The following is a 23,478-nucleotide window of genomic DNA, read 5'->3' as shown; positions in this document are numbered from 1 at the left end:
TCATCCATTATTTCCAAGTTTTTTTAAAAAGACCAAGGTAGACTATCAAATCAGACACTGTCATTTTGTCTTACTCACAATAAACTGCTAGGTATAATCAGAAACATTGCTTTTCAGCCATTTGCACTCTGAGATACCTTATTCTGCACAAAGTGTAATCGGAATAGGAATAGGAATGTAACCATTATAAAATGGAGGCAATGCAACAAAACCATTATGCTATGAAATTTTGAAAAACTAACAGATCAAGTTGGCAGTTACAGATTGCACAAAATCCTGGTGCTTATGGCTATTTTTTTTACTGTGTCATAAAATAATTGCATGCAGAGTGAAACATTTGTCATGCGTTTTACTTGTACTAGGAAAAAAATCAAACCATTGTGCTAGCTTAGCATGTAAAAACTGGTTGTGCCATAATGCTGTCATTAATTTTTAAATTCTTCATGGCACTTATATCAAAATTGTTACCCTAAACACATTTACAAATATTTCAGGAAACCTTTACACTATCATTGTAAGACAGAACTTTCATTTTATTTAGCATACTTTAAAATGCTGTATCTAATTTGCTGTACATTAAAAAAAAACTCAATGTATGATAAGTGTGTTGCTTTAAGATTACGTTTTGTTGCTGATAAATGTACAGACTGATGTCCAAATCCTTCTCATTAGTAATAACAGAAAATAACAGGTAATAGGATCATTTGCTTAATAGCCTAACAAACAGCAACTAAGAAAGCCACATCAGAAAATACTTTTTTCCTTTAAAGAAAACATGAAATTATATATTTTTTTTAAATAGTCACAGTAATCACAGAGAGTACATGATCAACTATAATGCACTCATCTCTCTGGAATTCAAATCAAACAGCTTCAAAAATGAAAATGGGTTAGATATGATAAAGAACACAAATTCATTCCAGATTTTAACAAATGTGAATATCACAAATTGTCACAAAAGTTTTTGAAGTTCTGATTTACTCCTAAATCAAAATTTAACACTGTATTCCTCATTCTAAGCCCATTCTCTAGCGTATGAGATATGGAGACATACCACATATTTATATTATAATGCTCTAAACAGTACAATTTCAGTAAGAAGCCAGGGTATTTAATAAAAGTTGCCAAAAACAACATATCCACCCCCTAACTGTTTCCAACAGTGTAGTTAGTAAGGATTATTTCTATTACTTGAGGCTGGCAGGAATCTTCACTTAAGCAAAGTTAAATTCAAATAAAAAAATCCCAAATTCCCAAAGAAAATGAATGTTTACTAGCAGGCATCCAAAATGGTACAAGGGATACAGTGCAGTTAGGTTTAAAGACACATTTTTACTATAAATTAGGATGTTAAAAATCAACGTTTTCAAACTTTTTTATTCTACAAGGAAAATTGTGACTAAATAAATAGGATATTTTACTTATTTGTGTATAGGAGGTTTAAAATTGTATTTAAAATAAGTGTAAAAAATTAAGAAAAAAAATGTAAGGAGTGCATGCCAGATCATTATAAATTAACTGATATAAACGTGGCCATTGTTAAAGTGCATTTTGTTTTTCTTCCTGCTAGCCACTAACAGGCATTTTTAAAATGTTCATTTAAACTAAGGCTTCAAAGATGTAAAAATGCTGGAACACACCCAATCCAAGATTAAGTGACCAAAACCAAAAACACTCTAATGTAGTTACAGCTGTCTAAGCATTCAAATGTATGTCAAAAACCTACTTCTGAGAAATTTTCCTGGAAACTAGGTGCATATGTTTTTCTTATATTTAATAAAACAATTGAGTTTAGCAGTTTGCCAGCAACATCTTTGAATTAAGGTAACATACATGTAATTAAGCTTTCATGACATACTCAAATTATAAAAATACAAGCTCTTTATGTACCACATGCCTATAAATTACATATTGCTAACACAATAGAAACAGCCAGGCCTTATTTGAAGCCCAGAACCGTCCTTCATTCACTGAGAAGTTTTCCAGGTATCTTCACCATATCAGAAGTCTTTAATTATTCAAGAATATCTCAGACGCAGGTCCTTTTTATTGTTATTAGTAACAAACATTATAAAATCAGCCTCTGATTGAGGATTTTCCTGTTGATTTCTGCTAAAGCCACCGAAAAGACAAATGCTTTTTCATCTGAAAGATTTGCATATATGTCAACTTCCTTTTCTTGTCGTTCTGCAAAGAAAAAAAAAAATCATCAGAACTGCAGTATGTGATCCTGTTAGTAATGTAAGAATCAAATATTATATTCATTTAAAAACAATTAGAGACTGCCTCTTCCTTAGTTAATGTTTCCTATAAACCTGATACAAATGTAAAGTCTAAAGTCAAAAAAAGGTTAGCTGTACTTTAGCTTTGCAATTAATGGTCAGGGCATTATCTATATTCAGATACTGGTGTAATTGTGTATTGTGTAATGTGTATTTTGAAATTAGACTCTCAGTGTCTTTTACATTAGGACTGCATATCTGGTTGGGTTGTAGTCAAAAAATATTTTAAAAATGCTTTGATTGCAAACATCTTCACAACCCATGAGTCAACAGAAAATGGAAGGCCCCTTCAGCAGTTATAACAGCAGTGAGTAATTTTACGTAGAAGTTAAAAAAAAAAACTTAAAAGAGCCATGGTGCATTTTTTGCCTTTTCTTTATTTAAGAATAGTACAAGCTTTTTTCATGAGGGGTGAACATCTTTATTTTTCAAGGCCTAGTAAGGTCTTGGCTTTGAAACTGAACATAATTTTTGAACCACATGATTGTTTTCTGCTTAATGCTTTACTCATTCTTCTGTAGGGAAATGATTTTAAATCATTAGTTTGAAAGTCTGCAGCAAGTTTTATTTTTTATCATCTGCCACAAATGTCAAGCCTCCTCTTCCTTTCTAGTATACAGCATCAAGTTACCCATAAAACAATTCTGCTGCCACAGAAATACAGTACTTTAATACTGAGATGATGTGATACAAGTATGTTTCAACTGAACAATAAATTAAATTTTTAGTTAAATCAAAATTGCCATTAATAATCAACTCCAATTTCTTTGCAAAATTATTGTGCATCACCCCATACAGGCCATGTTTATTTACAGTTAATAAAGAACGACTTGGTTATTTACTTAAAAGTATTTTAAACCGCTAAAACTACCAAGATGGACACGTTTGATTAGTAAACACATGTACAATTTAAAGATTTTTGCAAAAACTAACTTAATTCATGTTTAATTTGTCATAAAGGCATGGTAAGTTATGAGCTGAAGACTTTTCAATGTAAGCACTTTTTCTAAAAAACAATGGAAACACACTTAACCCAGAACAGCATGCAATTTTACTGTAAAGGACAAATATCCACACAACAGCCCAATTCAGTGTAGTCAGACAAATGGACACGCACATGTATGTGTGTGTGAAAACCACCCAATTGTGGGTAAAGCATCTAGAATCAAAAGAGGCCGGTGAGTTGGAGAAAGACCTCGAATCCAACAACTACAAAATGGTATATTGAAATTTTTTCTATATTGCCCCTTTTTTGTTTAATTCTTAATATATTTTGGAACACTTGTGTAAATGTTTTATGATGAAAGTCTCTTTTTTATTACTCACTACTTGATTACATTCTAAATTGTATTTTAAGGCAATAGAATGTGAAAAATGTACAAGTAAATGTACAAAGTAATGTACAAAATGTACAAAGACAACACATTTTGTTTAAAGTGTTTTCCTATTAGACTAATTTGGATTTCCGATTATAAAACTGCTTAACGGTAATGATGATTAGCTAGGCTGTAATGTCTTCACTCATGGGTCAGCATATTTACTTTTCTCAAATTTCAATATATGTTGTCACAGACAGCCAGGGTGCCTCATCACGGAGAAGATCGGGGAAGCAAGCATGGGCAGAACAGTACCTTCCCCAGGGACGTTAGATGGCAACTCCCATGGGTTGCAGTGGTGCCTCAGATTCCCAACAGGGCTTCATGGGAGTTGGAGTTATCTACAGCCCTATTGGGATCCGGGGTTGCCGCCAGGGGGTTCTGCAACAGCTGCTGAGCTGTCTTGGGCAGGTTTTACACCACACCCGGAAGTGCTGCCGGAAGTAGGACAACGAGTACCTGGAGCCAGCAGTCACCACTCCGGGAGCCAGGGTTGGAAGGAGGGAGACAAAGCTTGCCGAGGAAGAGTGGAGGAAAAAGACAAGAGTAAAAGTAAAGTATTGTGCAGTGTTGTGCTTTGGACTGTGTTGTGGCTTGTGGGAACGGGAAAGACATTATCCACAGGTGAAGAAAGAAAATAAAAACATTTATTTGTTTATTAGTGTGCCTCCTGCGTCTGTCTGTGACAGGCCAAGCGTGGGTATAGCGCCATCTACTGTCACAATATATATATTTCTAAACTTTTATATAAATGCTTTACATAAGAAAACTTAGCACCTTTTTAACAATTATATGCAAAGCAATCTGCACTATTACTCATAAACCTAGAGATAGCATATCTAAATAAAGTGTGGAGAAGTTTAAGATTTTGTGAAAAATGTTCTTAGTAAATAAAAAAAAACTATTTGACATCTTTCACTTATGCTGATTTAATTTTGCTTTAAATATTGTAGATATAAAACTATACTGGATTAAATGCACTAAGTACTGTAATAATAGCAAACATTACACTAAGAACAGGTCATTATAATTCTTCACTATATTTTGTGTGCTACAGAAATTTTCATTAAACTTCCATATAAAAATCACAAAATGAAAAATAAACGTTAGCCTATATGTTGAGTGAAGCATAATCATAATGAAGACAAGGAAGAAAACGTGTTTTACTGCAGAACAGCTTTGCCCACCCCTTCTGTTCTCCATTAATATGACTGTACTGCAAAATCATTGGTATTAGCAAAAGAATCTAGCTGTTGCTATTGCAAAAGAGAGGAGAGGGCAATCTGCAATTGGTACTTAGTAAAATCATATTACTGTGCTGGAATGAATCATCAGTGCAGAAATCAAACAGTAGTATGTATAATGACTCATACATACATTGAATAATTTTAACAAACATAGTTAAGTATGCTCAGCTATGTAATTGGGAAACTGAGCTAAAAATGGGTTTACAGTAAAGGAAAAGTATTTATTTCACCAGACTGATAAACAGTAAAGAGTTTGAAAAAGTGGTATGGACTGGTTTACTATTGTAGACAGCTGGTTGTAAATATAAAATCTCTTTAAATATCATAGAAATAACCAAAAGTTTTAAAAGTGGCCATTTCATTTTCTTTACTTTTTTATAACTAAAGTAAAAAGGCCAAAAATATGTGGGTTTATAGACCAGCTTCTAGTAATCCTGACCCAATCGCCACAAACGAGGGCCACAAACACTTTTTGAGTATATATATATGTTTAACATTTATTATTTTCACACGTTTTCTTGTAATATTTCAAATCAGACTAGTAATTCTAGTTGTAATAAATTTCCAGTTAATTTAAATGTTAACCTTATTAAGTCTACACTACACCAGGCTACTGGTCAAATCTGAAACTGTAAGAGCTGCTAGAGAAGCTATTAGGTCATTCTAACATATTCAGACATCATTTGCAATTCCCATTAAAAGGGGACTTTCTTCAAATGTAATAAGTAAAGCTTGACAGATAGTTATTGTAACATTAACATGTAACTGTATTTAGTAATAGTTACCAGCCTGGCTCAGAATACAGCAACTTGCAAACATCACGTGTTTTGTCCATTTAAGAGTTCTTTACTGAATTAAAGTTTTAGCATAAATGATATTGCACACGTTCAACAAACTTCAATTTGATCTTTATCTGCATGTCACAATTCAAGCAAACTGACATTCATTTGACTAGTATTTTAACGACATACATATTTATTATGGTTAGAATTAATGTTTTTAATAGTAAACTTATACAATATGAAAAAAAACACTACTGTTTAATAAAATACATTATACTGACATTAAGATATAATAATATTGTTTTTATGATATGTACCTACTCTTGAATTAATAGCAAACACCACAAACTAAAAGTAAACACTTACAGGACAAACAAACAATGAACACAAATATTACTCTGGATGATATTACATATTTATAATGCAGCATTCGAATATATACACACTCATGTACATGTGTACACACACACACACACACAATCAATAGTTTTAGAACACCTCAGTTTTTTTCAATTTTTATTGAAATACAACAGTTTAATCTCTTAATGATTCATGAAATCAAGGCATAGAACAAATAAACAATGGCAAATAAAAAGTCAAGGAATCATTAAGTATTTCATTTAAATTTTTGATTCATCAAAGCAGTCCCCTTTTGCTGATATAACAGCCAAACTGTGGTAACCCTTTTGATTCAGAATGACAATCACTCTGTGCAAGTCACCAACTCTGCCTGAAGAAAAAAAGAAAACAAAAAAACAAAACTCAGACCTTCACACTTCCTCCTCCATGTTTGACAGGTGGCGTCACACAGTGATAAAACATCCTTTCACCAACTCATCAGTCTACAAACACCCTTTGTGATGATCCTAAGATTTCAAATTTTGATTAATCAGTCTGTAAGACTTTCTTCAAGTCTGCAGTAGTCCACATCCAGTATTTCAAAGCCTTGTTTTTGTCCTTTAAAGGAATAGGATTCATACTTCCACTCACCCTGTCAAACCAGCAGCACAAACACCCTCCTCTTCACAGTAGAAACAGAAACTTGCTTTCTTCGACTACTGTTAAGCTGTACTTGAAGCTGTTGTGCTGTGAGGCGCCTATCAGGCAAGCTGGAGACCCTCAGAAACCTGTCTTCAGATTGGGCTGTGACTTTGGGTTTGCCAGATATCTTCCTATCAAGACTTTCTTCCATTTTCCAATTACCTTTGGACTGCGTAGGACACTCAACTCACCGACACTTTCATTTAAAAAAATTGTGTCAAAAAAAAAAAAAATCAAAGGCCCACACTTCTAAGGGTAAAGCTGATCTAACATATTCCATTTGTGCCATTATCACTGGAATTTACAACATTCTACAATGTAATATTGTCCAAGTAGTACTTCATATTTCAGAGGGTGTAGTAAAACAGTCTGTTCCAACTCTGCTTTAAGACAGACAGACAAGAGGGTTTCTAAGTCAGCAACAGAACTTGGGACACCTGTGCAAATCGTTTGCTTTAACTTGAGGCCTAATTTAATTGAATTGCTGCAGAACATCTGTAAGTTGTAACCTATTAGTTGTTTCCTGAAAATTGCCCATTTGTAATATTCTGAAATTTCCTGTTTTTTTTTTTTTTTGCTAACCTAAACTTTAAATTTAAACCTCCAGAGGTTGACCACTTACCTTTTCACCATAGCCCATTCATTATATTTCAAATGATTAAATTTGGGGAAAAACTGGAAAAAGTGAGGTTTTCTAAAAACAATCAGTAGTAATATGATATTATTTATGTATTTTTACATTGCTTTTATACATTATGATTTCTATATCATCAAATAACATCTGACAGATTGTACTTATGTTATAAGAATATTATGAACTTGTCAAGAAAACAAAATATAAGATAGCATTAAGATAGAAATTGGGCAAGTGGACTCTGCAACAAAATGCTTAAATACAAGTAGATGCATCCCAGTTGCTGCCAAAATAAATTATGAATGAATGAAAAAAGGAGAACAATGCTAATATCCATCCAATTAAAAATAAATATCAGATTCACTATTGTTTTAATTGTGAATATAGTACCGGTACATCTTCTTAATGTATTAGAGGTTTATTTATGAGACACTGGCATTTTGTCAAATGCATTTAAAATTAACCTGTTCCTGAAATCTCCCCTTAAGAATAAAATATTCATCCCTGTTCCACAATACATTGAAAAGTTAGAAATCATATTTTTACAAGCTAAAGAGCAAAGTTTCTTACCTTTCTCTTCTTCAAGCCTTTTACCCGGCACTGTCTTAGGCCGTCCCCTGCCTCTGCGAATATGTTCAGAATGGCTGTTTGTCCTAGAACGCTTTCTGTTTTCCAAGTCTTTAGAAGAAGATGAATTAATTTTTTCTCTGCGAATTCTTTCAGTTCTTCTCCTCTTAGCATCCGATTTGCTCTCTGTAAAATTTCAGGGTAGATTTAACATTAATGCTTTCTGTTTGTGTATATATTTCCAAATTATTGACTTTGAAAAGAAATTATTAGCCATGAACCTATTTTTATACTTGCCAATTTAAATAAAATGAAGTATTAATTACATATTAAAGTGATGCTCATGTTTTATATTTAATACTATATAAATAAGGCAGGAGAAAAAGCAGTAAACACATTAACATGTGTATATTTCTAAAGTTAAGATAATTCCTCCTGGTTTTTATAGAAGGATACATAATCACTTAGTAAAATGGACAATTTAATAAACTAATTTATAAACACAGCAGTGGTTCTAAAACTTTAATCTGAAATATAATGAATCACAGTTTCTAAATTTATCAGAAAAAATAACTCATGAAAGAGGTTCATCATATTGACAAAATCTTATTAGAAGTATGACCACAAAACATCATTTTTGGGGAAGAGATGCTAATTCAGAAACTTTTAAAAAATATATCAAGACAGTGTTAAAGTGTACTAAGAGAGTACAAATTTCATTTTTTCCTCACTATAACAAAATAAGATTAGCTTTAAGTGCATTACAATATAAGGCAAATTGTTCATATTAGTTCTGGTACAGGCACCTTTTGACCAGCTACTAAAAGAAACAAACCTCATATATGCAAAATCTTTAAGAGGACTGTTTTTCTTTGTTTATTTCAAATGAAGAAATGTTAAATTAGATCATCTGAAACTCTGCAGCATTATAATCTGAACTCCAGCCTATATAATCATAGATAAGCACCAGCACCACAAGGCAGGGTAAATGGCTGGAAGTCCAAATATCTTTTGATGCATTTGCAAATTAGTCATGGAATGGTTACATCATTTTTACAATATCTCAAAATGAATGTTGTTTAGAATTATTTTTACATTTTTTGGGGGGGAATATGAACAGGGATACATAATTTTAATTTGCAAGATTTATTCCAATACCGTGTTAAGCCAAAATACAGCCAGCAAATTGTAGCAATACAAATATTGTACTTAAACTATATTTTCAGTTCTAACTGTATAGAGATTTTCTTCATTGCTTTATGGGTATCAATTATCTTTCTGTTAATGTTTTTCACAAGCCCGAGTCTGATCCAGTGCCTGAAGCTTGCATACAAATTTACTCAGAAGACAGCCAGTTCAGATGAAATTTTAATTTACAGTACAAATTCTCTATTAGGGAGGCAGAGAGACAATGTGGGTAGGACGCAGTATCTTGCTTGTGAATCTCACACCTGGACATGGTTCATGTGTAGTATTCATGTCCTTCCTGTGTCTGTGTAGTATTCATGTCCTTCCTGTGTCTGTGTGGTTTTTCATTTGGGTACTCTGGTTTTCTTACCCCCCAACCCCCCAAAAAAAGCTGGTTACGTTGACTAGCAATTTCCTAATAGTACCTATCTGGATGTGTACACAAGTGGGCCCTATAATCGGTCTTCTTCCCTATCCATGACTTTGTACCCATAAGCTAATGCAATAGCCTTTGGCCCCCAACCCTGAATTGGATCAAGTAGATTTCTTCTCTATGAGGCTATTTTCTTTTGGAACACAAATGAAGGCTTATGTACTTGGTGCCATTGCTCTTCATTTAGCAGACTGTTGCAATGAAAGCAATTTATAAAAAAAAATTAAAAAAATACATGCAAAACATTTGATCAAGGGGGGTGGGGGTGGTTGGGGGGCGGGCAGTACACAGATAACCCAATGCAACCAAACTATCAGGCCACACTCTGTTTTTAATTAATTTCACAGAAACACCAAACAGCCAAAACTTATTTACTTGAAACAATTATTTCAACAGAATCTCTCTTTTATAGAGAATTAAATATTTTACTTTGCAAGTTTTTCCAAATTTTTCAGATGATCACTACTTTTAACAAAGAATTACAAAGCTGTCCATATTATAGCTTTCTACTTCTTTCCAAGTGTAAAGAATATAAAGAAATGAATAACCATTTTTTGCAAGACAGGAAACACTAAAAAGAAATTGTCTTTATGCCAACAAAAACATTTTTAAAGGAATGTCAGTTATATTACTCAAAGACAGAAGTGAGTCACTTATTCTCCTGAAAAGTCCTTAGAAAAGCTGACCGTATCCCATTAATTAATCAACTTTATAACACTCTATCTCCACTCCCATTTTACTTGCATACACTATCAAACAAAGGGTTAATTTGTGAAGTCTAGATACTTTACACTCTACTAAACAATGTTAAACACTAACATTAATGCATCAATAACTTCTATAATTAACTTATATTAACCTTCATATATTAAGCAGACTACTGTGCTTTGAAAAGTTTGAACAATATTACACAGGCACACTGGCAAACATATGTATTAATGTGCTTAGGAATATACCTAGGAAAGGGTTAAAATTAAGCAGCTGAGTGAACAAAGTTTAAGCTTTGAGACATTAATGTGCCCTCCCCCTCCCTTCCTAGTGGCTCTACTCATTCACGCAGGCAACTTCTGGAAGCTTATAATGTGTAAATTGTTCATAAATGAAAAATGGAAAAAAAAAAAAAAACTGTGTTTCATCATTATTGTTGACAGAGACTCATGCCTTGAATTACAAAATACTGTTGTAATTATAAATACTCTAGTTTCAAATAGTTTACAACTAGTGAATACTGTAGTTGTAAATAATGTATTTTTATTGGAAACATTAAGTTTTGGTTCTCTGTATGGTATACTACTTAACTACTAAGATTTAGTGACTTACTAGTTACTTTATCAAATAAAGAAGTTTACAATTTAGTATGAGAGCATACATATTCATTTTAGCTTGCTGGGAATAAGAAAGCTTTACATTTCATAAATATTCCATGAAATTCTACCAGGATTCTGGATGAAGAAATCCAGATGTTTCAAGTTATTGAGACATGCTCGCACACACAACCCAAAACTGGGTAAAAAAAAATCCTTAGTATTTGAAGTTTAGTACTTAGCAATATTCTTGGGTATTTCAACCCAATTCACAGGCAAGATCAGGGTTTCTGAAATCATGCATCTGCTAAAATTAACTTTTTAAATTTTCATCATAAAGGACACCAGTATTTTTGACAAAACTGTTATTTACATCTATTTATACATCTTGCGTGTCTAATAACTTACTCTGTGTCAATCTTAGCATTTCAAAAATTAAATCCTAGGAATAAGTTTATCACCAAAATATTTGCTCAACTTAAATCATCTGCATTTTCTTTTAATTAAACCGCACCAGACACAAAAGTTATGTTACTTTAAAATTAAAAGTACCATCATTATAATATGTTAATGAAAATGAATTAATTATTTCTAGTTAGTTTAATGTTTTATGTGTTTAAAATATTTACACTGATGTGATATAACTAAATGGAGAAACAAACAAGCCTCTCAGAATAAATTACTGAATAGTTGTTTTCCCTCCCCCATTTACCACTGAAACAGGATGCTTAATGATGCAGGATTTTATTTATTTTGTTTTTTTACCCCATAGCCATTACTACATCAACTACATATATTTTATTTTGAAGAACCACTACTAATACTTACCTATTGTTGGCACTGATCTCTCAGATTGTTTGGCATTCAGGAGTTTTCTACTAATGAACACATAGCCACAAGGACATGATTTGCATGCTACTGGAATCTAGTAAAAGACACAAAAAAAATACACCAGGTAACGAAAACACAGCTAAATATCACACACCCCGCCCCCGCCCCCCCAAACACACACACACACGGCCAACACCTCACTGCCTTACAACGACAAAAGCAAACACTGAAAGAAACAATATCCACATAAATAACTGTTGGATTATACAACTGTACGCTTAATTTAAAATACATAAATGCCATGACAACCGATTACTTATTCCGTGCTTTAATACAGACAATTCCAGAATTAATTTTAAACAAGAATTTGTCACGTTGGTGCATTCCAATAAATTTCATTTATATTTACATTTTAACAAAGTCAAACAAGTTCACAAAATTACACTCCGATTTAATTTCTGTACATTTGTCAAAATGTATCGTCTTCGTCACCGTGCTTTTTCGCATAAAATGGAACAGACAAAAAAAAAAGTACATGCCGAGTCTGAAATTTGATATCTGCCAGGATTAAAATATATCTCATTGTTCACTCAGTTTTTCGAAACGGTACTACCACTCATCAGGAAGCATAATTTAAATCTAATGGAAGCACTGAGAAGGCTACATTGTTCAATTTAAATGTCTATTTTTTCGCTTAACCAACATGCGTACAAGTCATCTGATGGCAATGTTGAGCCAGTACTGTAACTGAAAGTTTTCATAACACTGATATAAAGTCCAGTTGAATCAGAATTTAAAAATATATATTTATATATAAATGTGTTATAATGATTTTTATTTGGGCAGACTAACTGAACTCACTAAAATCCAAGCATGATTTCAACTGGGTAATTTACTTCCGCACAGTACAAGGTTTAATATCTCTCACACACACACACACACATACATACATACATACATATACACACACAGACCAGTCAATGGCAGCAGAATACCAATACATTTCAAATTCCAGTATTAAAGATAAATAATGTTTCCTCACCTGTTGATCGCAGTCTGGGCAGGATTTGGTAGCCATTTTTACTTTCTTGGCTTTATTTGCGGACATACTTATCTTGTCCCTGCGCGGTGTAGATTTTTAGATTTCAGCTGGGCGAACAATATTGCAGTATTTGTTCCGCCCGCTGCTATACCCGAAGACGCCGAGAAGAGCAGCTCGCTCTCTAGTTCAGCCGAGAAAACAATTCGTCACACTCCCTCCGCTCCCTACCTCTGCGCAACACACGCACAGACTAACTGAGCATGCGCACTACCCGTGGCCACAACGCTTCAGTTTGCAACGCGCGCGCATAGGCACACACACGCACACCAAAGTGCAAGCATTACAGCGCATGCGCTTAAATTTTTCCTTCGCTCTGGATAGTATTCAATGTAGTGTAATGTATGTCCTGGCACGCAATATTTCTTAAATAGCTTGCTATACAATTGGTCTGTAATGGGTGGTAATAAAATGAAATTTAAAACGTTTAGTGGTAGTTTAATGCCAGATTATAGTTATTTGTTAGAAATTAATGACGATTTTAAGTGTGTATAGGTCCGATAGTTTCGTGGCTCATTAAACGTTAATGATTTACATCCCAATGATGTGCTTGTTGGGCTAAATGGCGATTCTACATGACCACATGTGACTGTGTGTTATTCGGCCTAGCCGTGGACCGCCTACGAACTTGAATCCGATGCTGCCTATATAGGCACCCACAGTTTGGCAATATTGCGTTTTTATTTTCACATGAGCATGAAATAAGATGAGTATACGTATTGTAATTTTGCACGTTTTGAATGCAATATATTCCATGTGCAGGACTCTGCATTATAATATCACGGAATGGGGTGCCATGCATTGTCCTTGGAAACCTACCCCTTGAGCGCAGCTCTCTTTAACTCGCGTAACTCAGGATTTGTTACCATAACTGCCCCATTGCTTGTGTAGCTACCATGCCCCTTCCCTCTTTCACTTGCTTTCGATGGGAGTAAATGCATGCGCAATTGAGGGGTCATATTACACTGAAAGCTTCTAAAACTGCCCCACAGCACCAGACGCCTCATTTTTAATCCCACCAATTGCCTCTGCTGCATCTACTTATAATTTATATATTATTACTTATATAATTTTGTAATATGACTTCAGAAAAAACAAACTATGTCTACTGGATTCTGTTTTGTCATTAGGCTGATATGTGTTGCACTCAGAAATAACATGGTTGCACTGTGAAAATAAACTCAGAATGTTTCCCACATGATTACTTTAAAATTAAACATTGAATATTGTCTATTTTATATATTAAATATTCAGTGTGTAGTGAATGCCATTAAATCTTAATTATGGATGAGGATTTAATGTACTTTACTGGATACAGTTTAAATTCTTCTAGGTTATGTTTATATTATTTAGTCAAATGTTCATCTTTTTTCATTTTTAATTAATTTTCCAGTTCATGTGTGGTGAAAACTGGTGACCATCCTACCAGCACTGGGTGCATAATGACAACTGATAATAGATATGGTACCAGTCCATTGCAGGATGCACTCACCAATTACCCTAACCCATATGTCTTTAGGATAGTGAAGCATAACCATAGTGCTAAGAATAAAAAAAAAACACAGATATTGAATGTGATGATGCCTGGGATTTAAACTTAGGAGTTTAGAGAAATGAGGCATCTGGGCAGCTACCATCTGCTCCTTTAGATGAGTTATTAATTATAAATTGTGCCAGTGTGAGTCACTATGTGAATGTGGATCACAGTGAAGTGCAGTTGCATCCTAGTTTGGCTCCTGCCTTGTGCATATTGCAGCTAGTTCACACCTTCCTGTAACTTGTGGCCCTGACTAAGCATTAGTAGATACTATAAGACTATGATAAATCAAAAACAAACAAAAAAAAAATCTTGTTTTAAATAAGAACAGACTGAAAGGGGGAATTTAAAATTATGTTGGGGAATTAAGAGTTTACAAGATTAATTTATTAAGTTCAAAGAATAAATAAGCTATCAGTTTTAGCAACCTTATATTTACCCAGTCTGCAGTAGGAGCAATAAAGCAACAAACTCATTACTATTAATATGTTTGTTATTTCTGGTTTAAGTTAAAAAATTAAGCTGCTAAATACAAATTAACTAGGCCATGCTTCAAATACTGTACTTATAAATTATTCTGTGATGAATCTGTGGTAGTAATGGTACACTGTGGCTTAGAAATTCAAACAAAATATGTAGTATTTCTTTTTTCATTTTTTTTTTGTTCAATTAAAAGTGCATTTCAGCCCTGATCCTTAAATCAGCCACTATTTGACCAATTTCCTTCTTCCTGTCAGTTATATTAATTATTACACTGACCAAATGTGTTTTTTCATTTTATGTGGGAATAATCTCTAGAGTTTCGGGCAGTTGCAACAAACAGTGGAAAGGCAGCAAGCTTTGTGCTTAAGTGACAATCTCTTTTGCATGCCAGAAGGCCTTGACAGTCACTCATTTGCAACACAAAAGAAAGAAACCCATCCCTGTTACTTGTTTCTTTTTAATAAGGTATAGTAAAATATGCCTTGAGATATTTAACATTGATACATTTTAAAAATAATAGACTACATTTATTTCCAATTACAGGCAGTATTCACATGTGGGCAGTTTTGTAAAACGCACTATATAAATGTAAAGAAATGTTATCATTATTAAAACAAGGGTGCAAAATATGCTTGGCAATTATCTTTTGAGTTTTTGTGAAGGCTTGACTGCGGTGGGTTGGCTCCCAGCCTGGGGTTTGTTTCCTGCCTTGCATCCTGTGTTGGCTGGGATTGGCTCCAGCAGACCCCCGTGACCCTGTAGTTAGGGTGTAGCGGGTTGGATAATGGATAGATGTTGAAGGCTTGATATAAATGAATTCAAAGTGTTCTTTTTTAATTTTTCAAAGCGAGTAACTCTATCATATTACAGTGTATTGCCCAAAAAGCATCTGCATGTAGAAAATTTTGCTTGTCTATTTCATACATATTTTAGAATCATTTAATTTTCTTTTTCTCTATAAGAAATAAATCCCTCATGAAAACAAGATTTTTCAATTCCTGATACCAACACTATGCAAAAGAGAGAGCAGAAGCCAAGGCTTGTAGGCTTTTATTTCTAGCACCACCTACTGTTCCAAATTTTAAATTAAAGCAGAGAAATGAAATGTTAAAAGCAGACATTTGGTTTGATTTTCTTGAATGCTTTGTCTATAAAATTCAAAGCACTTTGTCTCTATAGTGAAGTCTCTTTAAAAGTTAACTATGTTGAGCTCCATCCAGGAATTTTATTAACTGTTTTGTCCAGTGTGAGTAGTATAAAATGCGGACAAGAGAAGGAATACGGAGGCTTAGCAGATGACTTTTTAAATTGTCCACGTTGAAACATCGTCCGCTTAATGTTAGTGAAACCAAAAGGATGGTGATGGACTTCAGGATGAAAACAAAATTTCTAGAGTCTGGGCTTCACTAAGGGAATAGAACTTGAGGTGGTTTACGTACAGTAAATAAAATCCTTAGGATATGTCTGTACAGAAATTTGGATTGGGCTCAAACCAGATAAAAAAAAATCAGTAAATCAGTCAGTCAGTTTGGTATCTCTGTTCATGGTATCAGTCTGGATTTGTAAGTGTTCTGTTTTATACAGTTGTCTGTTCTTATTCTATGGCTTTAACATACAATTCCAGCACACTGAACTAACTAGGAAGGCTGACTCTGTTCTGCCTGTAGGCACTAGTCTGGACTCTCTGGAGACCATAGGAAAGAGAGGGTTGTTGGCTTATTGCAAGCTATAATAATAAAATCTCACACCATGGGCATGACACCTTGTTTAACCTGCACAACACTTTCAGCCCAAAGTTAATTCTACCATTGTGCTCCAAAAGGTGGGTTCAGAGGTCTTTGTTACTAATTGCCATAAGACTTTACAACATAAATATTGGCAGGACAAAATTTTCGTTCTTCAGCTAATTTAATATTCTAATCAAAATACCTGTATATCATAAAATGTATTTTACTTTTAGACTTGAATGTAGTTTTTGTGTACATCTGATTGATTTTAATTAGTATGGACTCCTGTAGCACTACAGTTTCATCTTAAGATCAATAGTATCTACCATTCTATCTATCTATCTGAGAACACACACTAACAGGTACAAACATGCAATCAGTCCTCCTTATACAGTTTCATGGGATGGAGAGGAAATGTGAGACCTTGGAGAAAAGTCATGCATATATCACTCACAGAAGTACCCAAGGGACCTAAAGGCTTTTCACAAAAATGTTTCTAAAATGTGTTTATGGCTGTTCTTTTTGCCAAAAAATCATCTAAAATATACTCACACCTGAGAAATGAGATTTATATTTACTTTCTCTGTAGTAACTATACACAAACATTTCATGATTCATCCATTTTCTAAACCTGCTCTTTTGAGAATACCAAAAATCCAGCCCTGAAGCTACAGGCACAATGCAGGAACCAAATCTGTGAATCAAATCACACATAACTACACTAAGCCATTTTAGAGCAATTTAAAAAGCACCATTTTAAACTAACAGCAGCTCTATTAAAGAAAAATACATGTCAATTCCTCACAGATGGTACACTATTCTGAAATTAAATGGGGGTCCAAGTCTAGTCGGGTGGCAATGCTACTGTCATGAAATGGACTATTACATATGGCAACAACAGGTAGAGACCTCCAAAGACACAATAAAGCTAGGCCAGCACCTTCACTGGCCAACTCAAAAGAGATTCAAACAGTCCAGATTACTCATAACTACCATCAGTAGGCTTAAGCTAGTCTTGGGGCCCAAAATGTGAAAACTGGAATACAGTTCAAAAATTAAACTTAAAGATTCCAAAATGACTCACAAGAGGGACAAACCAAGAAAAACTTCAGCCTGTGATCCAAAAGGCAAAGAGATTCTTTGCAAATTAAATATATTTACTTATAAACACACACACCAAAAGCTGAAAAGAGCAAAGTATATGTACCTTAAAGTCAATCCTAAGAAAAAAAAAATCCAAATATTCAAAATCAATGGCAAATCCTTAAAACAGAACAAATATATCCCAAAATTAGGAAATCCAAAGAAATTGCAAAACTCCAAAGAGACTTCAGTAATACATTGCCTGAACGCCTTTCCTCTGGGCTTACATAGCCAGAGAGAAGGCTTAGAAGCAGTCTTGGGGAACCACCCACAAAGTATACAGATCAAAAATGAAAAATGACAAAAACAACAATAATACATTTAAATTACAAGTACATAACAGCTACTAGTTGAATCATTGTGCTTCCCTGCATATATGTGCATAAATACAACAACTTAAATTACATAAACAATGTTTTATAAATTTTGCAAGACAAAAAATATATGCCATTTTAGTGCACTGTTGTTAGCATGCATGCATTATTTTGTATATTTAAAAAGTGGCTAAACCAAACCATTAAATTAAGTTGATATGAATCTAGAGTCATAGTTCTAAGCCATGTGCAGATACCCAAAAATATTATGAAGAAAAACAAAAAAAGAAATTGTACGAATTTTCAGGTTGATAAGCAATGAAAAATATACACACCTTTCTTCAATTTGGATTAAGGACTAGCTAACATAGCTGAAATACCTGGTGTTGCCTGGGAGGAATATAAAATGTTTTTTTTTAGTTGAGAAAAATATGATTAAAAAAAACACACAGCTTTAAAAATAAAAATAAATTAACAAACAATGAAGACTCACTAATGTGCTTGTCTTGCAGTTTTGTATGTATGTTATCATCCAGTTGACGCTTGGAAGCAGCCAACTCTATTTAATTTCAAAAGCCGTGGTGGTGCTCACACATAAAGAATGAAGGTATTCACCTCCAGTTTGCCCTCTGGTGGTCGTTCCGAGTGTCAACTGGAAGATAACATGCATGCAAGACCACAAGATCACACCCCTAGAAAAGGGGGTGGGTTAGAGTTGATTTCACCCTGCAGTATTTTTAGTGGACCAATGAGAACCATGTGTACCAAGCTTCATGAAAATCGCTCCAGCCGTTTGGAAGTAATGCTGGAACATACATACGTACACACACATACATTGACTTTTATATACTGTATATAGATTAAATTCTAACAGAGACAGAAAGATATGTCATCAGAAACTTTACCAACTCCATATACAGTAAGCAATATTCTGACGATACATATGATAAAAAAGCTGAACCATCTGCTTTATTACCATGCTCCCCATACTGCCTCACAAGAATAACACAAGTTAGTTCCCAGGAGATTAATTATGATTGTTACTTATTCAGCTTCTGAATATTTGAGTAGGAAAGCATTTTTATTTAGTAAACTATAAACCTGGATAATATACGAAAGTCTAAACAAAGACTGAATGTAAGTGATGAATGATGTTAAAAAATGTGAGTCTACTGGTGTTTGTCATCTTTGTATCTTTAAAGATATTGTGAGTGCCATATTAGATGGACTGGTGTCTCGACCTGGATGGAGGACAGTTCCCTGCCTGGAAGGACGGCCATAAAGCAAGGGCAAAGATGGACTGGCATCCCAACTGAGATGGAAACGGTTTCCTTTCTCGAAAGGGATGTCATAATGAAAGGATGAGGATGGTCTTGCATCCTGATTATGGCAGATGCTGGTTCCTTGCCAGGATGGAAGGCCTGCTCAGACGGACAATGGGGTGGGGGGGGGTGGCAACATCTCGAGGTTATGTTCTCTCCCCCATACATACAATGGCAGCATCACATTGGTGGACCTCCCATATGGATCCCTGCAAGGTAGGTTAGAAATTTCAGTCCTATAGGACAGCCCTGTCAGGGTACTTCGGTTCCCCCAAGGGCGAGGTTGCAGGCGAACATTCTAATTTCTTTGAAGGGCTTCCACCTGACCTGGAAAAGCTTCCGAAGGACACAGTTTCTTGGCATAAAAGAGGACAGTTTTCATGCACCAGCATTTAGAGTCAGGAAGAGTGTAGATAAGACTATGTGTGAGGTGCAGAAGAAGGAAAGAAAATATATTATTGTATTATACTGTTGTGGAAGAGGATTTGGAGGTTTGTGAAGGTATTGTAAAATACAAACATCATGTGTTTGAACAATAGGAGTGTGCCATTTGGTTGTGTCTTGGGGTTTGAGGGCTCAGTGGTGCCACCTACTGGTTACAATACATAGTTTCTGAATGTTGGGAATTTGCCTTCACATGTAAATTCTCAAAAAGTTTGATCGATGGGAGCTCTAATTGTTAGATTGATAAATAGATACTTTATTAATCCCAAGGGGAAATTCACAATTATTTTGGTTTAATGGTTTAATTGTTATACAATGGAAGAATCTTCATTTATTCACAAAGCTCATAAATAATTTAAGTTTAGAATTGTTGTATATATTGAACTATAATATTAATCACAAAAATGTAAAATCTTTGTTATAAACATGTCCAATGACAGAAGAGACTTCCTATCTTCCTATACATTTAAGTACATGGCACAAGTAAATGTAACAAAAACAGTATTGTATATTCACTGGGGAGTATTTCTATATATTTCCCCTAATAAAACCATTTTCACACATTTACCATAAAATTTTATATTGAGAAATTTCTAAATGTAGATTTCTTGTATAAATAAAATGCCCCAGAGAACAGATCTTTGAGGGCCCGTTTGTTGCCATTATTCTAGCCTTAACATGTCTGGCTTTTCTATGAAGGCAACACAAATGAATTCAACAATACCATATATTGCTTTCTAGTGTTGACTCCGAAAATGACAGTACAAACATATACAAACAAATCCCTGGAATTACACTGTATTTTGATAATAATAATAATAATACATTTATTTATATAGCACCTTTCCCATGCTCAAGGCACTTACAGAATATAAGAAAGAACGGCAGGGTATACAGTATATAGCATAGTACAAAGCAAATTAATAAATAAAGAAGATTAAGACAGTAAATTCAGAGAAAGCCTAACAGACAACAGAACTGATGGTCTAGCATACGCATGCAGGTTACATGCGCATCTTGACATAGAGATAAACAGAGTAGGGGAATGAAGTCAAGTAGAGCTAAAAGCCATCCTGAACAGATGAGTTTTGAGTTGTTTTTTAAAAGAATTCATAGAGTCAGCTGACCTAATTAATTTCAGTAGGTCATTCCAGAGTCTGGGCGCTATACAGCTGAAGGCCCTGTCACCCATGAAGTGTAGATTAGAGTGGGGCACAACAAGATTGCCTGAATCAGAGGACCTTAGTGAGCGGGCAGGTACATAGTGATGGAGAAGGTCACTGATGTAGTTTGGCACAAGGTTATTTAAGGCTTTGTAGTTTATTAGTAGGATTTTATATTCGATTCTGTAAGACACAGGGAGCCAGTGAAGACAGAGCAGGATGGGTGTGATGTGCTTGCTGCTGCTGGTTTGAGTAAGGACTCTTGCAGCTGAGTTTTGAATAAGCTGGAGCTGTGATATAAGATTAGAAGGGGCACCTGCCAGCAGCGAGTTTTGCAGTGGCAGGTGCAGTGGCAGTACTTAAACCTTTTAACAATGTTTCATTAACTGCAGCAGCACATATGTACAGCTCATTGAAACTGTGAAGGTAGTTTTTCTTCAACATATTCTGGATAACTATTATGGCTAATCAACTTACTTTCCATCAACCATTAAGCTGTTATTTTTTATTTCCAAGAAAAAGAACAGTTTCATGTTTAGTGAATTAATGCTTCACATTCACCAGTCAGAAAGGATTATTATTAATCAAATTTTAGTCACTTCTAATGTCTCTCCCCTGTTTTTTGTTCACCCTAATAATATACTCAGAAGGTTCTGGCATAATTGTTTTAATTTTTTTCATTTAATAATGTTTATGATTTGAGTGGCAGTGTGGATAGTACTGCCACCCAACAGATTTAGCACCCCAGGTTTGAATTTCACACCTGGCTTTTCTCCTTGTAGAGTCTGAGCATTTTCACTCTGGGGGTGGGGTGTGGTGGGGGCATGAATTCATTTAGATACTTTGGTTTTCCTCCCGCATTCTCCAAAGAAGTGCTGATTAGATTGATTGATGATTCCAAATCAGTCCCAGTGTAGCTAGGTGTATAAGTGTGCCTTTTAATGGACTAGACAGGACAAAGTATAGAGTTGTCAGTTCTTGTGAACAAAGGCTCCCAGACTTTCCTTCTAATTTTCTCTTGTATTACTTTTTGGTCCTCTCTAACAGCCTTTCCGTGCCATACATACACTTTTTACAATTGCCTTTCTCTGGAATAGATTTTTTAAGTCAGAAAACTAAATAATTTAGGTTTTGTTGTGTTTCCCTTATCATATGACTAATTTACATTCGAATACAATGTAACTTAATCTTTAATTCTCACAGTTTAGACCCTCTGCAGTCCAATACAGTTACAATCATTTAATCAGTGCCTCATGCATCATTAACTCCAGTACTACCTTTTCCTTATCATCCTTGCTAATATAACTGTAATCATTAATAAAACATCACTGCACAGAAATTCACAGTCTTAGAAAACAACCTAGTAAAAATATAAGCTGCTTTACTCAACAGAAGATATTTCTTTTCTGTTTACAGGAAATGATAAATCATTCCTTTGAAACAAACATCCCACTCCATTTTTTTCTGAGAAGTGCAGAGTCATTGGTTGCTGTCAGTCCACAGTAAATACACAGGCAGCAAGGTTGAAAAAAGAGGTTAAACTCATTGAATGTAAAAAATGCTAAAAATGCAGCATATAACTATTATGAAATACTTACTATAGAGCTAAGATTTAACATGACAAACTTATTGCAAACTTGTGGGCTTCTAGAATGTGCATTGACATAGCTGGATGGAGAAGTGAACACGATAATATATAATGTTAACACAATGGACCATACTTGAATACCTTCCAATTTCTACAATCTTAAAAAATAATGAGCTACTTAGTAGTATCACTGCCTTTTGGCTCAGTGGGAGAAAGCCATAGCAACATTAACAATTATGACATTTTAAGTATCAAGAAATACTGTATGAAATTTTGAGGTTGTTTTATGGCAAGATCTTTGCCCATTTAGTATTCTCTTTCAAAAAAGTACAATAATTCAAAAGAAAACAGGCAAACCTCATAAAATAATTCAAAAGAAGACAGGCAAACCTTGTTTCTAAATATTTCTTAACAGAGAGAAAGAAGGGGATAAAGAAGGGAAGGAAGCCAAGAGGTCACATAACCTAATTTCAATGTAAGTAAAATGTACACATTTGCTCTTCATATCACACTATGCTGAAATTATACACATTAGTGAATGTCTCCATCTTGCACACACACACAAAGCACATACTCATTGTGGTGCCTCTTTATGGCACTCTCATCTGGAAAAAAAAATCCAAAACTAATTTCTTCATCAAACATATCTGATTTATTATACTAAATAAATATGCAAGGGAGTGATATATGATTGCATAATCTAAATGTACGGAGAAACAAATAGAAAATAAAAACCTACTGCCATCCTGGGCACACAGGGATAAAACCCTGTCTTTCCATTGGGTTGACTAGCCCTCTAACAAACTAATGCCACAAGCACTAAATATCTTTTGCTTCCACTTCCCAAGTTCTATGATTGCCCCATTCTTTGATAAATTTACTGATCATACTACCTTTCTGTCAGGTTGAGCCCTTGCCCAACACCTTTCAACTCAAAGCTTGTTGGGGCAGTGTGTGGCTGTATATTTCAACG

The 23,478-nt window shown here is 34.4% G+C and overlaps 1 protein-coding gene across 1 annotated transcript; it reads right to left on the bottom strand.

The window, feature by feature from the left end:
* Positions 1-288: 288 nt before the first annotated feature.
* Positions 289-13,034, bottom strand: c9h16orf87 (chromosome 9 C16orf87 homolog). The gene is made up of 4 exons (XM_039763135.1): positions 12,728-13,034; positions 11,683-11,779; positions 7,933-8,115; positions 289-2,187 (listed from the first exon to the last, which is right to left on the bottom strand). The coding sequence occupies exons 1-4, from the start codon at positions 12,791-12,793 to the stop codon at positions 2,069-2,071; spliced, it is 465 nt and encodes a 154-aa protein (XP_039619069.1). The 5' UTR covers positions 12,794-13,034; the 3' UTR covers positions 289-2,068.
* Positions 13,035-23,478: the final 10,444 nt, after the last annotated feature.

This window comes from Polypterus senegalus, chromosome 9 (assembly GCF_016835505.1).
Source record: "Polypterus senegalus isolate Bchr_013 chromosome 9, ASM1683550v1, whole genome shotgun sequence".
NCBI lineage: Eukaryota > Metazoa > Chordata > Cladistia > Polypteriformes > Polypteridae > Polypterus > Polypterus senegalus.
The sequence above is the reverse complement of the archived record's forward strand: the minus strand, read 5'-3'. Positions and strand labels throughout refer to the sequence as shown.